Source organism: Nanorana parkeri, unplaced genomic scaffold, assembly GCF_000935625.1.
Source record: "Nanorana parkeri isolate BGI_ZX_2015 unplaced genomic scaffold, ASM93562v1 scaffold620, whole genome shotgun sequence".
NCBI classification, from domain to species: domain Eukaryota; kingdom Metazoa; phylum Chordata; class Amphibia; order Anura; family Dicroglossidae; genus Nanorana; species Nanorana parkeri.
Genome location: NW_017306888.1, coordinates 402,270 through 419,739, shown reverse-complemented (window position 1 = coordinate 419,739; position 17,470 = coordinate 402,270). Strand labels below are relative to the sequence as shown.

General features: G+C 42.8%; 1 protein-coding gene across 1 annotated transcript; it reads left to right on the top strand.

The window, feature by feature from the left end:
* The first annotated feature begins 1,579 nt into the window (after positions 1 to 1,579).
* On the top strand, positions 1,580 to 16,431 carry CCDC9 (coiled-coil domain containing 9). The gene is made up of 11 exons (XM_018562985.1): positions 1,580 to 1,617; positions 2,430 to 2,534; positions 4,604 to 4,747; positions 5,219 to 5,620; positions 5,711 to 5,794; positions 7,865 to 8,029; positions 10,065 to 10,246; positions 10,370 to 10,422; positions 11,797 to 11,917; positions 13,913 to 14,018; positions 15,746 to 16,431. Exons 1-11 carry the CDS (start codon positions 1,615 to 1,617, stop codon positions 16,244 to 16,246), a joined length of 1,866 nt encoding a protein of 621 aa, XP_018418487.1. The 5' UTR covers positions 1,580 to 1,614; the 3' UTR covers positions 16,247 to 16,431.
* The last annotated feature ends 1,039 nt before the right edge of the window (positions 16,432 to 17,470 follow it).

Below are 17,470 nucleotides of genomic sequence, written 5' to 3'. Positions count from 1 at the left end.
ATCTCCCCAATGGGATCCAGCTGGTAAAATAAAAACATATATGTTTTTAAATATGCTTTATTTCTGCGTGGTCTCCATAACTTACTGGGGTGCGCTCTTTACCAGCATACTGAGGGGAATTCATCAAACCTAGAGTAGATGTTCATGGCAACCAATCAGCTTCTCTCTTTCATTTTCAAAGTTTAATTGAACAAACTAAAGAGAGAAGATGATTGGTTACTATGGACAACTGCTCTAGATTATGTCTGCTCCAGTTTTGATAAATTCCCCTCATGTTCTATAATGTGTGGAAAAATGACGTACATGCATTTGACAACTCAGACATCATATCCATTTGCTTGCACAACGAAACGTGTTCAACCCGTCTAATTGACATTCTGAAAAGCAATGTGTCCCTAAAAATATAAGAGAGACCCCCCCCTCCTTGTCTCCAACAGCTAACCAATGAGCAAATAAACGTGTGAGATTTTTTATATCACATTATGCGGGTTCTACTTGGAGCATCCTTACCCTGTCACTGTAATTCTTTGCCCACAAGAAAAATGACCGACTCATTTGACGTTGCCCTTAGGTGGGCGGAGCCGTTCACTTCAGCGCACTCGCGGTCAGCCTAGCCTACTTCTTACACAGCGTGCTGACGTTCGGTGGGCGGAACATAGACCGGAAAAAGCGTGCGTGAATCCGGAAGTCTGAGTGCAGCTGCAGGAGAGAGGGGATTATCTCTGGAAGAAATTGTAAGTGGTGTGCAGCTGTGTGTGTGGCGAATGTCCTGGGCTCCTAGTCCTGTCTGTGATGGGCTGGAAGCTGTCCAGTTCGTACTCTCTGTGTGTGTGTTCTGTGACTCTTCTTGTTATAGAGGTCCACCATTATTAAAGGGCAAAAACAGGCATTACTGGGTGACAAATGCAGACTTTCACACATGTGCGGCCTCATGCGGGTCTCCATGTGACACAGAAAGTGGTTGCAGTGTGCACACAAGAGCTGCCCCTATAGAATCATTCTTCACATAGGTGTTCATCTTAGAAGCTAAGCTAGTTACAGTTCTGTCATGATTGCTACACAATGCAATTGGCTGTTTAAGAGGAGACTGTAGTGAGAGGACAGGAAGGCTGTCATTGATGATCTCTCCTTTAGGAAATGCTAAGTGACTGGCTGTCACTTTAATCCAATAGCTTTACTGCATTTGGCGGCAGGGGCCTGGAACACATATGCAGGTCAGGAGTCCTGACTTTCTTATCTGTATGAATAAGCTGCATAGTTTGATGTCATTACGATGTCTTTGAACCCCTGTAAGGGAGTAAAAATTGTGTTTTTATTTCTAGTAAAATCCATAATAATATATTGCGTTGTGTGCATCAGCTTTTATTGTACGTGGAGCCACGGCATGTAACCAATGACCAGCAGGGTCTTCTAGATCAGGAAGAATCGGTAGCCATTGTTCTCAGCAGAAATGCCCCATACAAAGTTACCATAGACATTTTTAGACTCCATTGATTTCTGTTGCCTTCCCTGATTTCTATGTGCGTAATAAACTGTTGTAAGTGCTTTTGATAATCAGTAAAATGGTTTGCAGGAAGAAGACACCGCTGGGTTCCAGACGTAGTATCTTGCGCTATGGTAAGGATGATTGCATGGACTAGCCTTGTTTACAGTTTAATGGGACCTCTCCTACCCTTTGGATGTGTCACTGTATAATTTTGTTTCAAAATATTTATTGAGTTTCAATAGTAAAAACAAAGGAACACAAATGGTTCACATGTAGTAATGCAATTGCAGAGTATTCAATGCAGTCACTGTATAATTTTAATAATCAAGTACAATATATCTAAATATTGAGCAGGTTATAATTGCTTTGCATGTTTCCCCCATAATGACGCATCTGATTCAATTTGTGTGGTGATTTTGTTGCCTGTTTCTATCTGTTTTGCAGTCAGTCAGTTTACTTATACCAGGGGTAGGCTGCCTCGACACTTCAGCTGTTGTGCAACTACTAATCCCATGATGCATTGCAAAGCTCTGACAGCAACATGCATAACTTTCAGAGGCATGATGGGATTTGCACCACAGCTGGAGTGCCATTGTTGCCTACCCCTGGGTTCTACAGTAAAAAATATACTCTTCCTGTGTTTTTATTTTTTCCCCCTCCATATCAATTTCTGCAGCAAGGGTGCTAGCAACTCGCTGAACAGTCAAACCACTGCTCTCACACACAGGGCAGGGGCCTGGATCTTCAGCAATCCGACATCCCCAACACTCCATCGCCACAGTGCTCCAATCAGCAGCCTTTCTCAGGAAGCATGAGCGCTGTTGATTGGAGAACTGTTCAGGTCATTGATGGACTGTGACTTCGATGTGTGCGATTGTCGACTGGTATGCGGGTCTGTTCTAGGCGCCTGAGAGACTGTGACCGATGTGTTTGTCTCTTGCAGGCCTCTGTGGTGGATCTGAAGTCTAAAGAGGAGAAGGATGCTGAGCTGGACAGAAAGATCGAAGCCCTGCGTAAAAAGAATGAAGCCTTAATGAAGAGACATAAGGTAGATGATTCAGAGTTGTATAACAAGTGTTGGGTGTGCACGCATCTAGTCTCCATTACTATAATTTTGTTATTCTTATGGGTGTAGATGTTTGTCAGTTTTAAATATATATCTATATTTACACTTTCATAAAATCTACTTTATTGTTTGTGGCATTTGTTCTGGGTCCCAGGAAGACTGGGCATTAACAACCTCCAATCTTTTATCTGAGTCGTATACTGCTATTTAGGAATTGAAATATATTAGAGCAGAGGGCAAATGAAAGGTGATTGCTAGATTTGCCATTCTGAATTTTTTTATGCAGAACACTTTTGCTTATAGACTGCTTCACCTTTTTATGAATGCCAAGCTTATTAATTAAGCAAAGAGCAATCTTCAAAGTGCAGTAAAATTATTGGCAACCTTGTAGACTGTAAAATACCCTAAGGGCCTGTTCACACGACGTCCGTTTTCTGTGCTGACCTGATCCATACGCTCCTGCACTAAAAATGCATCCCAATGCGTTTTATGGGCTACAGTTCTCACGTGCGCAGTCCGTTCAGATTACGACAGAAAAATACTGCATGTCACATTTTGTACGGTCAGGAAACAGACCGGAAACGCAAAACACGTCAAAAACGTGTCAAACGCACTGCACTGCAGCTAACATACTGACAGCCCCACTCCAGCTGGAACGCATAAAAAATGCGGCAAAACACATAGCACCGCGTCTGCTGATCCGCACCTGATCAGGACCTGAAACTCATGTGAACAGGCCCTAAAATTATGTTGGAGGGTGAAATATCTATTTCTTAGAGTAATTAACCCCTTGAAGACCAGGTGTTTATACCCCCTTTCTGGTCAGGCCATGTTTCAGTATTCAGCGCTGCGGTACTTTGACTGACATTTATTCCATCATGCAACGCTGTACTGAAATTAATTTTATACCATTTTTTTGGGGACAGATGGAGCTTTCTTTTGGTGGTATTTAATCACCACTGGGGGTTTTATTTTTTACTATATTCAGGAGAAATTACTGCTCTATGGCCGGCGGATCGCTTGTATGTTGACAGGCATCGCTGCAGGTTTTTAAATGATGTGTCTTTCCCGCTCGTGCGCGGGACTAACCGGACGTGTATACACGCCCAGTTACATCCAAAAAGCTCCCGGCCGGCTGTGTATACACAACGGCCGGCCGGGAGGTAGTTAAACATCGTAATTGTTCTTTTTGCACATATGGTGAGTGCTTAAGGAACAGTCTTGAAGCCATTTTAAGATAAAAAAAGGACAGTCTTTTATTCCGTAACAGAAAACAAACTTCAACAATAACACATGGTCTGCTTATATTCCAGCAAACAGAACAGATCACATAATCTCACCGCCTCCAGGTTGTTGCACATAGCTTTCACACCTCTTGTGTGACTCTTACACATATCCCTCGTGTGTGTTGCTGGCTCTCGAACCCTCCTCGGCTGTCTGCTCTGTGCCTCTAGCACACACAGCCACCCGGCACCCCTCTGACTTCTGGGTGGAGTCTTTCTGACTCCTCAACACCTCTGTTCCTATTCCCAGCCAGAGCCCTCATGTGCCTACAGCCCACACCATACCAACTCCTACCGTGAGCTCTGGTCTAGGCTCTTAATGAGTCTGCTCTCACTGGCAACACCTGACCTCAGGACTGGAGATTTCATCCCACCCAGTACTCTAATGAATCTTCAGAGATCCAGATCCCAGCTACAATCTGGAAAAACAGGAAGAAACTAAAAGGCCAGCTTCTTCCCTGCAAAACTAATGTATCTTCTGGAATCTCTCAGCCCCTCTGGCTACGAGTCCTGGGTGTTTGTGTCGCCAGCATCTTCCGTGGCATTGCTACGCACTGCCACAACAGCCATATAACTTATCTGTTACCATTTACTAGGGACAAAACAGACCTGTCAAGTCTGCTTAAAACTTTCATAAAACCTTTTATGGACTGTAAATTATACTGTTTTACTCCTAATTAGTTCACTTTGCACCAAAGTGTTTTTTTTTTTTTTGTAGATATATATATTTGTAATGCAACAATGTGATGGGCTTCCTTTTTTTCCTAGCTGATTGAGGAGGACCGGAAAATGGCAGAGCAAGAGGGCAATGCAGTGACCACTCCAAGAAAAATCAAAATGTCAGATGGCGAGCCAGATAAAGCACGGAAAGAAAAGGAGAATTTTTCGATAACACTTGATGTATCCCCTGGGGTGAGAACCTTTTCCTGCATCTTGATGTACCTATAGGTCATGCTGTTCACATAACAATGAGTACAGCTGTTTACGCTGTTACCATGACTGTCACTGTGAGAAGAGCTGGGAACTAGTGACATTGGAAGTGTGCTACAGGCTTTTTCAAACATTGCCTGTATGCAGTGCACTCTTCCTCCAGCTCATCCATTGCTGATAGGGGGAGAGAGCGTGCACTGTTGGAACAAGGCAGGAGCGTCTGCTGGGGGGCACACATCTAATGGCCAGGATGGACTGGACGGAGGGGGTTGTTCACCTAAAGGGTTTGCACAGAGGCCAAGCAGGACTTGCAGGTTTGCAATGGAAATCTGAACATACCTTTGTAATGTGCTGGGGATGTTGGAAAGTGTGTGGGGGTTTGTTTTTTGGCATTCAGAAAGATAAAAGTACACTTTCAGTATTTATAGCATGCTTGCTTTTTCCATTTTACAGGAGAAAAGAATTGTAAGTGAAGGTAAAGCTCCTCGAGACTCGCACACCCCTACTCGTACTAAAACCTCTCCGAGGAGCCCTACCCAAAGGGCAAGTGTACGAACAGGAGCTTACCCAGGAGGACGGAGCCCCCAGTTTGACAGATCAGGTGAAACTTTTAAATTTGATGATGACAACATTCACCCATCTGAGAGGATGGAAAGGGGTAGGAGGAGGCAAGGTGCAGAAGCGCCAAATAGAGGACCACGGGTAGCCAAAGAGGGCCCTTCAGTGGAGCAGTGGACACCGAGTTCTAGAGGAGGAAGAGGTCCAAGCCGAGGAAGAGGTGGAGACACTCCGGGAAGAGGAGGTGGTCTCATTGTAAATACAGAGGGTACTTCTGGAACTGACAGAAAGGTCAAGGTATACCAATATGTTGGTCATCTATTTTTATTTTTTTAAATATATCTGGATACTTTTTGGTCATAGTTTGTTTTTATTTTTTTAAAACAGGAATGGGAGGAGAAAAGAAAGCTGAATATAGAGAAGATGAATGAGGAGATGGAGCAAATTGCAGAATATGAGAGGCACCGAAGGGTGTGTATTATCCTTAACACTTCAACCTGATGGCTGTTCACATTCATTGTCACCTTTTTTTTTTTTTTCCTCTTAACCTAACCTTGCAGACGTTCGTGTACAAACCGAGGATGGATCATGTCTCCTCAGATAATTCAAAACAGCTTCTTTACTGACTTGTTAAAACATGGCAGTAACGCAAAAAAGAAACGGGAATGAAATTCTGTACGCATTTCAGGCCCAATGTTGCTTAATCAGAGTCTATGATTAAGCGCTTGTGTGCGTAAAGCGCCTAAGATGCTTTTTATTCCTGATTTTCCAAAGTTTAGCTGGGAATTAATAATTCTTATTCAGATTGATGACAGTTGCTCATTGATGAGAGTTGCTCATAGCAGCACAGTTTGACTCCCACATGTGAGCACATTTCCCTTTTTAGTGCTGAGTGGTACGGAGTTCAAATTGGCAGATAAAAAGTGTAGTTGTAAATTACATTTGAGAAACTGAGTACTGCTGGCCATACATGTGGAGTTTGCTGCACAATTCCACCAGAATCTTTTTACAATAGTTTTGATTCAATAAGCTGTGATAACACTAAAAGTGTGCTAAAGTGGCTTCTCAAGCATTATTTTGACATGTAATGGACCGAGCTGACAACCCTTACAGGGAGTTCCCTGTGCCCCAGGTAAGTGTAATATCCTTTTTTTTCAGGCTGACCCTTTAAAAAGAACCAGTGGCAACTGACCTTATTTAAGAAATTCAAAAATCAGTCTTAAGCTATTATAACTGTGCTTGTTGCACACATGAAATATTTAAATTTACTTATAATATAAGTCTTTAGCCTAATTGTTGAAGAGAAATATGAATTAACTGCAGGCCTGTTTTATCTGATACAAGCCCCCACATTCAAACTAGGAGACTGTTACATCCGGTAGTTGACTGAGCAGCAGCTGTCAGACTTAGGGCCAGTGCACACCTAGGCGACACCTCACCGCACGGCAATCGTGCACGGTCAGGAGTCGCCTAGGTGTTCACCGATCGCTCTGTGGGTGCCATTATTTTCTCATGTCACCCCAGTCGTGCCGGGCGGATCGCACGGTTTCCCACCGCGATTCCACCTGTGGTTTCGAAACTGCCACGCATCGTGTATCGCAGAAAAGAAAGTACATGTACCTTTTCTCTGCGATTGCCGCGCAGATGTCACCCCATTGAAATCAATGGGGCCACGCGGCAATCGCGGCCTGCATTGTGCAGGACCGCGTGATGCCAGATCGTGTAGGTCTGCACAGGGCCTGAAGGTAAGCTCTGACCCTCAAGGACAAGAGTCAGACTCGGAAACTTAAACGTAAAGCCCATATCTGGGTAAACAAAACTATACTTGCAGTGCGGCTACCCCTGAACTGCAAGGGTTAAGTGCTCAGACTGGTACCAACATCCTCTTCTCTCCTTTGCTTCGGAAGTCTAAGGACTACTGACATCATCATCATCATCATCATCATCATCATCATCATGTATAACGCGGTTTCCATAGACCTGCATTAGACGTGAGGGCACAGAGGGACATTACAACAGCCGAAGGGGAAGAGAGGTGAAAGCTGACCACCTGGGAGGGGGATTAGGTAAGTAAAAGTGCTCCAGTCATATATGAGCACTCATGCCTTGCAGTGTGTGGTGTAGCCCCATTGCAAAGGTAGTTTTTTGGTTTGCCCGGAGATGGGGCTTTTAAAAAGGGGGCAAACAAATCACTTATAAATAAGCCTGTACAATTATAATACTTTAAGCCTGAATATTGTCTATAAGGTACCTATTTTGGCATGGGAAGTATCTTCTACATGACTGTATACATTGCAATAGAAAACTATTTTGGCTGCCTTGTTTCATCATACATGCACACAGTAATCTCAAGGGTGAAATACAAGCTTCCCATTCATTCTAGTGTGTACGTTTTAAGTATACAGCCCAAAAATATTTATCAGCATGGTCTGATCAATGATACTGTTTTAAGAATTGTATATTTTTGAATCCTCCTCAATTACTTGCTGTTAAATGACTGCTTACGCCATTGATTTTTTATTTATTTTATATTTTGCCTAGGATGGGATGAGAGAAAAAAATCCGATTCGCAACTTTCTTGATGATCCTAGGAGAACAGGCCCTATTGCAGAGGTTGACAGAAAGGAGGGTAGCCGCAGGCACACCAGAAATTGGGGAGGCACGGATTTTGAGAAGGTTAAAACCGGGATGGACCGGGAAAGTCATGTAAGTAGCTGAGGTTCATAGACTTATGAATTTCAATTTTAGGCACAGCTTTCAATCGGCTGGCAGTAGTTTTCTGTTCAGGTTATCTATTTTGTAGTGGCGGGGGATGTGCAGAACCTGGATACTGCTACATTGCTGAGTTAAGTAGTGTCCCCTGCTTATCACCTGCAGGGCAAGATTAGCAATTTTAAAGCTTTCAGCTAAGCTGCCTGCAGAGAAAGTAGCAAATTGGCTCTTGAAAATCAATAAGTGAACACATTGCTTAGGAAAGACCTACATTAAAGGCCATCTGCACTTTTATAAATGATGAGTATTTATTGTGGTAATGTTGAGCTGCAGTGATGATGTGTACATTTGCATGACTCTCATTGCTGGTTTTTTTTTTTTTTTATGGACTGTTTACTACAGATACTACAAATTCAAAATCCCCTCCGCAGGAAACTCAAACTGACCCTGGGGTCGGGTTGTCTTGTACAGGCTGTAAAGCTGCTGACCCCGTCCCTGTGAGTCATCACAACAAGATCACTGCACATCAGCTTTGCCTCTCCAGGTCTCTCTAATGAATAGGGGCAGAGCTCAGAGAGAGAGCTTAAAGGGGTTCTAAACCCTCTGTTTTTTTGCCTATACCTACTGCTAGCAAGCAGTAGATATAGGCAAAAAGTTTAAGAAAAACAAAACTATTTAACAGCGGTTTAAACCTCGTTATCGCTGCACGCTCCCGCCCGAGAATCCGAAACTGCTCGGGCGGCCGCAAAGCATCTTGGGGCGGGCGCATGCGCAGTTCGGATTCTCGGCGGGGAGACTAGCAGAGACGCAAGGTAAGTCTATGGACGCGTGCACCCGCATGCAGACACCGCTGGATCGGAAGTGCCAGCAGGTACAGAGGAGTCAGCGCTTGATCGGAGAGCCGCCGTACCGCTGGAGGGACAGATGAAAACATCAGGAAAGAAGATCGGATTAAGGGACATCATTTAAGGTAAGTGCTAACATTAACATGGGGGGAGGGAAAACATTTCTTGACTTTAATGTCACTTTAATTTCCACAGAGAAGCTTGTGCACGAGGGAAGCATAGCATTATGGGAAATGTAGTCTTCCATGCCCCACATTGTAGTTTCCACTCAGCACAGCAGCCTATAATTTACACAGACTGCTTGCAGAGCACAGAGGCAGCCATTTCAAAAAGAGCCATGAGGCGATGAAGGGGACGGCTAACAAAAAGGTGTTCATATACAGCATCTGCATATGCCTGCTACATGTACACTCGGTGTACATCACTGGCATATGTTTTTTTGTTTGTTTTTTGTTTCAATACCTCTGCAATGGTGGAACTGGGCTTTAAAGCTGAACTCTAGGCAAACTGCTAAACACAGATTTCGCACATATTTGAGCGTGGTTTTACCTGCCAAAGAAGTTGCATTTCTGTTCATCCATTTCTGGGGTTTACACAGCTAGGGCACACAGCACAGGTCTGTCTAGCAAGGATTTTCTTTGCTGCAGTTCAAAAAACACTCACAGGTCTTGTCCCTCTGCTCGCCCTCTTGCTGGAACGTAATAGATGAAACACACTGGTGAGCTTATCTCTCTCTGTCACTCTGCCCTGCTTGGATCACCATTGTCTTTGGTACAGGAAAGGAAAATCCAAAGTTTTACAGTTGTCATGGGAACAGTAGTGGAGGAGATATCTTCCAATGGGGACACCCTTTCTGCTGACAAGTCTCAGACGATTTTTATTCCCTTTTTGGAAATTATTTACACCTACTTCCTAGTGCATCTCTGAGACCGGAAGTAAGCAGAGGTCACCCCAGGGAACTAAAAAGTTATCTCTCTACCAGAGCACCCTCATGAGATATAAGAAGGTGGCCGTTCAGTGCTCAAATATTAGCTGTACTGTACCTTTAAAGATCATTGCAGATAGTGTTGTGGTTTCCTATCTTAGTGTTGCAGAGTCCTTTTTGTAGTTATAGCTTGGCATTAAGTACAAAAGTTAGACTTTTGTTATAGGCCGCATGGTCAATGATGACTTTTATTCAAAAGGTGAGAAGATCTGGAGGTAGAAATCAGATGGATATGACATTGTCGATGACTGGGAGAGAGAGAGCAGAATATGTGCGCTGGAAGCAAGAGCGGGAACAGATTGATCAAGAGAGACTGGCACGCCATCGAAAGCCCACCGGCCAGTGGAAGAGAGAGTGGGATGCAGAGAAAACAGACACTATGTATGGCATAAGATCATCTTGTGTTTTGTTTTTCAAATGTTTAATATAACTGTGTTAGTCATGTGTCTTCTCATGGGGGATTTCTTCCTAGTGAAAGTTCTGACTTCATATTTTGCTTGGCAGGTTTAAAGATGGATCCACACCTCATATAGAGGATGAACCTATGGGCAGAAGAGGCAAGTATGACTTTCATATAATCTTCCTTCTGGTTTGACTACAGTGAGAGAAGGTTAGAACCTCTGATAGGGTTTTTATTGCTACGTGTCACCGTAGGACAGGAAGTGAGGGGAAATCTCTGTATATATAAAGCCAATACTTTTTCCATTTTGGATAGTGTAAGAAAAGGTTATAATCCTGCTTGTTTGCCATTTGTGTTCCATTCAGTAGATTTTACTTCCTGTCCCATAGACACTACGAGAGGTTTACCTCTCAGATGGTTGTCACCAAAAGAAGTAGCACATTGAAAGATTTCCCTTCTGGTCTTCAAGTTTCAATAAAAATGTTTGACTTGTCCTACACATTACCAGTAGATTGTGCAGTTCATTTTATCTTAAACTGAACCAAAATATCTTTAAGGACACAAAAGGTTTAGTGCAGTTGATTGTTTGTTGTTTATGTCCATTAGGCATTAGGATTGTGCAGAGTATTTGTGTGTATGGGTAATTACTAGGGATGCACCGATACTGGTATTTTGGTACCGAGTACCGATATTTTTTTCCCGGTACTCACCGATACCGATTACCGGAAGTCCCATTCAGGAAGCCTGTTGGCATGTAATGACTCGCCACCTGGCTTCCCGATTAACAAGAAAGCTGTTCCATGCTTCTCGTCACTATGTGACGAGAAAGCATGGAGCTGGCCAATCATGGAAGCCGGGCGCCGTGTAATGACGTGGCACCCTGCTTCCTTATTGGCCGGCTCCATGCTCCTTCGTCATGAGATGACAAGGGAGCATGAAGCCGGCTTCCCGGCCAATCGGAATGCCGGGCGCTGCGTCATTACACTGCGCCCCGCTTCCTGATTGGCCAGCTTCCCGATCAACTGGGAAGCCGGACAGCGCGTCATTACCCGCTGCCCGGCTTCCTGATTGGCCGGGAAGTCGGCTCCATGCTCTCATCACAAGTGATAAGAGAGCATGAAGCCGCTTCCCGGCCAATCAGGAAACTGGGCAGTGTGTAATGACGCGCTGCCCGGCTTCCTGATACAGGAAGTATCGGGCTAGGCATCGGAGCATTTGGGCGAGTACGAGTATCGGCACCGATATCGATACTAGTATCGGTAACGGTGCATCCTTAAATTTTATATTTTTTTAAATGGTGGCTATGGGGACATTTTGTGAAATTTACCAACAAGCTTTTAGATCCAGCCCGTTTTTTATAATTTGCGTGTGGGGATCTCGTATAAGATATGCTATAAAAATATGAGGAAATGGGTTTTGAAACTAAGTGTGTGCGGCTCGCATTGAGTATTCTTTGTTTTACAAGCATCACAGTTCTGCTTGGTAGCTGCCGGGGGTATTTGTTTAACATTCAGTGTCTTATTTTTCACAGAGCTGGATAAGAGAGGCCCTCCGAAGCCCACCACTATGGCAGAATTTATTCCTAGGAGCCTGCAAAGCTCAGGAGAAAAGAGAGATCAGAAGAGAGGCCGAGGAAAAAACAAACCATACAGGTGTGTTTTTTTTTTTTCTTTTCACTTCTCCCATTTTTCTTAAGCATCTATCTCGGCCCAAAAACTAAATTTTAACAGTCCTTAGATGGGGTGGCTGCATTAGTGTAAGGTGTTTTTTTTTTTTCTCCTCCTCCTGCTGATTCTGCCAGTTACCCACTTCCAGTCCTAGGATGACAATGCTTAATCACCCTTCTGTGTTAGGACAACAGACATCAGCCTAGAGGGGTGCAGTTCTGTAGTCCCCAGAGACAGCTAAGAACAATGATGCTGATAACTGTACAGGCAGAGAGCACAAGGCGTTATCAGTTCACAAAATTTCTTGCAAGATCAATAGGTACTTTTTTTTTGAACTTCTCAAACAAATGTAAGAAAAACTTATTCAGTGGTATATTTTACCAACCAAAACAATGCAATAAGAGAATTTCATTGTTGGGGTATAAATATGCTTTATGCTAACTGTTAGTCGAGACTTTGTATAGGTAATAAAAAGTGAGATAAGAGACAAATGGTGAATGTCAATATGCACAAGAGGCAGACAGGTGATTGTCCTAATAGTAGGTAGTGCCACATGTGCTTTGGTTCCATCCTCGTCCGCTACATCACTACTGAGTCCTGTACTAATGCAGGCATCAGAACAGAGGCCTGCATTACTGAGTAGATGATTGTTGCTGAATGCATCTATCCTATGCCGAGGGACCATCATCTAGCCAAAACAGCATGTAATTGTACCATGTATGTGCCATAAAAATACATTTTATTAAATTATCACTGCCAAACAACATATAAGGTATTGAAGATGTATTTATTGAAGATGTATTTTGTATGCAGGTTACTGGTGCCAAATAATTGTGCATCAAAACTCTTGGGCCTAAACACTGGTTGTTCTGGCTTTGAATTTATCTAACCCCATATCGTGATAGTCTTTGCTTACATTTTATATAGATAAGGAAAACTGTCTTTACAGCAACTGCCCTATGTCTTCTCAGAGGCCTCTTGATTGAAAGTGTATGAAGGAAAATGTGCTGTAGATGGCACTTATTTATCTAGTAGTAGTACAACCTGAGCACTTCTGACACCTGACTTGTATAGAAAGTATGAGCTGCCTTCATTGATTTGTTGCACTAGATTATACTCCTTCAAGCAGAACCTAAATATTTTTTTTATGCGTACACGCTAAATACGCAAGTTAAAAACTGCATGCATGCACACTTGCAGTCTGTTTTTTACTTTTTGCATTATCCATATTCAATAGTATCCATATGCCATCTCGCCTAGTCTATTGTCTGCATTAGTGGGAGGTGAATAAAGCAGTGCTACCATGTGAGGGAAGTAATGTAATCATTCTCTCATAGTAAGCTCTCCTTTGCCAGAAACCAGGAGTTTAACTGGGCTGTTCTGTCACCACCCTAAACCTCCCGCTTCTCTTTTCTTTTATCAGGCACTGGTCACTTGTTGTGCTGTTACATGTTTTACTTAATTGCAGCTCCCAATCAAATGAAAAGGGGAAGAGACAGGGAAGGAATAGATGGGGCCACATTGTTTTCTGCAACGATGGTCCCTGCCCCTTTTGCAACTGTAGGTGCATAATTGACATACTTTGAGGGAGGTGTGGAAAGCCTATGACCTCTTAGCTGTGCAACCAACAGAGATGAAGCCAAGATGTCAGAGAATCCACAATATGCTGGGAAACCTTCTAGAACATGCAATATTTGAAGGCAACGATTTAGAAATAATCTGCACAGCCATACACACTGGCTGGATGCCCTTCGCATGGCATTCTCACCACTACATGCAGCTGAGGAGCATAGAAAACCAAGAATGCCATGCAGAGGGCATACAGCCAACTCATTCACTAACTGTTTGCATTAAAAAATAATTCTGCTTTAATGTCCATCCAGATATGGATTCTCTCCACTGTCTATTGTTACAACCTTGCATTGTACAACAGTTCTGCTCTACTGTAAAGGAGATTACATGTCTGATATTTTTCCATAGTATGCATGACAGCCGTTGGGAAGATGATGATGAGGAGGAAGTAAATGAAAAGGACCAGATGTTACCTGTGGAGGAAAAAGAGAAGGAGACGTGTGTGGAGGAAACTGTAAGAATCATAGCACGCTAACAAAAATTTTAGTTTGTGGAAATTTTAAAGTGTGGAAATCTTAGAAACGCTGTTAGGTTTTTATCATTGTTTGGATCTCCATTGGGAAGTTTTTCATTCTTTATCCAGGATACAAAGCAAGGCAAAATCTCCAACTAGGACACAACAGAAACATAATGGTCATTGGAACAGAAAGTAAAATAAATCTCCTACAGTCAGATGAGGTCCTGTAGTCTTCTAAAATGACCTCTGGACAGTATGAAAACCTTGAGTCAAATGTTCATGTCGTTCACATCTCCGAGGGCTGGACAGGCTTGATGCTGTTCTTGCTGATAAACTGCAGTGATTGTGGATAAAGGGACCTTTCTGAATAGAGCATGCATAGGTAAACACCCAATCCCCTCAAAAAAACAATCAGCCACACTGCTTGTATAAAACATGTATGCTTTATTTAGTACTGGAATATAAAGACATAATACTATAACCCTAAAAACTGTTAAAAACCCAATCTGATTCAGATAATTAAGAAGCCCTCTGAAATGTAAACACCAGTAAAGGATAGTGCATGTACATAAATCCAGACTTCACAGTAATAATAGTAATAAAACACTTTAGAATATAAAATTGCTAGTTGGAGTTTTTTTATGTTGCACGTTAATTGCGCAAATGTTTATCAAATGACTAGTTTTAGGAAAAATGCACTAAAAAAAAGATGTAAGTGTACACTAACACAATACCCAGTTATTTGGTAACATATAAAATATAGGGTTAAGTTGGGTAAATAGATACCAAAGATGTCAAGCCTTAAAATTGCACCCACCCATGAAATGGCAAAAAATGACGGTACCCAAAATTGCCCACAGTGAATGTTTTCAAAACTTTTATCGCTCATCACTTTAGAGTTAACAGTGATTAATCGCCATAGAATTATTATTATTATTATACAGGATTTATATAGCGCCAATAGTTTGCACAGCGCTTTACAATATAAGGAAGACATTACAGCCACAATACAAATTTAAGACAAGATGGTAAGGAGGGCCCTGCCCATGAGGGCTTATTGCTTTTGCTCGGACATTCAGAGTGGTATGTAACGTGTTGCTCAGTAGTCGTTTTTTGCACATGGGCACACGCGACACGCATTTTCATTATATGTGTATGTGGAGGGTTTAAAAAATGTTTGGGGTGTATTAATTTAGTATGTCAGTTCTACGCATTTCATCTCCCACAATTTGAGTCAAGCTTTTCCCTGTAGGTCAGGGGTGGGGAACCTCCAGCTGTGGTGAAACTACAAATCCCATGATGCGTCTGTCTCTGGGAGTCATGCCTGTGGCTGTAAGAATCTTGCAATGCATCATGGGATTTGTAGTTGCACCACAGCTGGAGAGCCAGAGGTTCCCCACCCCTGCTGTAGGTGATTCAGCTCCTCCCTCTTTGGATGTCATTGTAATGTAATATAGAGAGGCATGAACTTGGCTGTAGCTTTTCCAGCAGTAGTTGGAAGGATATAATGAACTCCCTTGCTGTGGATTTATATGCTATGTGGTGGGTACCCCCTGCTAGATTATTGTCTTTAAAATGGAACCCAGGAGTCTGGAGTCAGTCTCAACAAGGCATGACATCAGTGGTTCAGAAAGGATGGATTGCATATCGGCAAACATTTATGGTTGCAATTTGCACCTATTTCTAATAATAATCCATCTTCATCATTTTTTTTTTTATTACAGGAAGAAACAAAAGTTGAGGGTGCACAGAAAAATACATCTAAAGCCCCAAAACCTGTGGTGGATGAAAAGAAAGATGAATTTAAACATGACAAAGAGGAATGTGAAGAGGGGGAAGAAGATGAAGAAGAATGGACTGATGCTAGTGGTGATGATGATGATGATGATGATGAAGAAGAAGAAGATGATGGCTCAGAAGTTGAGGAGGACTCCATTGAAGAGGCTTCCAAAGCTTCTCCAGCAACTCCAAAGGAGCAAAGGCTACCTCAACAGAGGGAGACCCCCAAACTGATCATGCCTCCACCTAATGTGAACAGTGAAGAAGGAGCTGTGGAGTCTAAACCCACCAGCCCATTCTCCCCGGATGGGCACCATCCAGTGACTGACTGGGGAGAGGAGATGGAACTGCTGTCACCTCCAGGAAGCAGTAATGAGGACAGCCCTCCTCAAGTCGTTAATAGGAAGGTGTTCACCATGGACTCGAGATCTCACTCAGGTCAGTGAAAGTTTGAGTGGTGCACTGACAATGGCCTATATGCGCACACGTCTCACCCCAAGCTGGTGTATCTGCTAGTGATGGTTCACAGCTAAAACCATGTTTTTCTGTATGAGAGTCTGTCCTTTAACAGTGTTCACTGAACTGCAGACCGTTATGTAGTCTTGGAATTTCCATTTAAAGATACGTAAAATGTAAAACATCCTTTGGTGTTAACCTCCCTGGCGGTATTCCCGAGTGTAGCTCGGGGTTACTTTTCCATACCATAAGCGGTAACCCTGAGCTACACTCGGGAAAGCTGCATTGCATTTACTTACCTTGTCCCTCAAGCCGCACTGTGTTCTGTGGCCGATGCCGTGTTCCGTCGCTTGCGAGCGTACGCGTCGCAGGGGGACGGAACCTGCGGGATAATAAAAAAAAACACGACAAAGACGGAAAAAATAGACCGAAAAATGACATGTAAAAAATTAAAAATCATACCGCCAGGGAGGTTAATGGGGACACTGATGATAACAAGTGGCTTGTGATCAGGCTATATCCGCTCCTTGGTTGTGGGGGGTTTTTTTTTAAATTTATTTTTTAATATTTTTGACTGTTTTAATGTGAACTGAAGCTTCTGTTCTTCCCAAATCCGCAGGCTATAAGAGGAGACAGCGCTAAGTCAGCTATTAACCCTTCCGCTTCCTGCCAGGTTCTTTCCACTGACCCTTGTGATTGGATAGTGAATGATTTGACCTTGTGTGTTACAATCTGAATGGAGAGCAACACTCATCTTGTTTTATATGGCAATCTGTAAAATACGTGCTTTTGTCCTTTTTTTTTAAATGATCATATTTTCATGTTTTTGCTGCGGAGATACCATCTGATCATACCATACCAAGGCCATTTCAAAGTAGTGACAGTGCCATTTGCAGGTACCCATTTCAGGGCTGGATGCGGTCAGGTATACTATAGTTAACAACCCTCTTGCTAGGTGTTTGATTGTCACCGGATTGGCAATGTTGCACTTGTCGGCTTAAAATGAAACTCTCTGCTTTGGATTGCTTCCTTTGTGGTATTTTTCTCTGCCTTGCAAAGTCTTCTGGACGAGTTTGTCACTTGATTAGAAGCTGCACATGCTGAAAATCATCCAGTAGAAAACCTTTATATTTCTTAATATTTTTTTTTTTTTTTACACCAAATATTGCATCTGATAGGCTGCTGAGTTGAATGTTTACAAACTAATCACATGA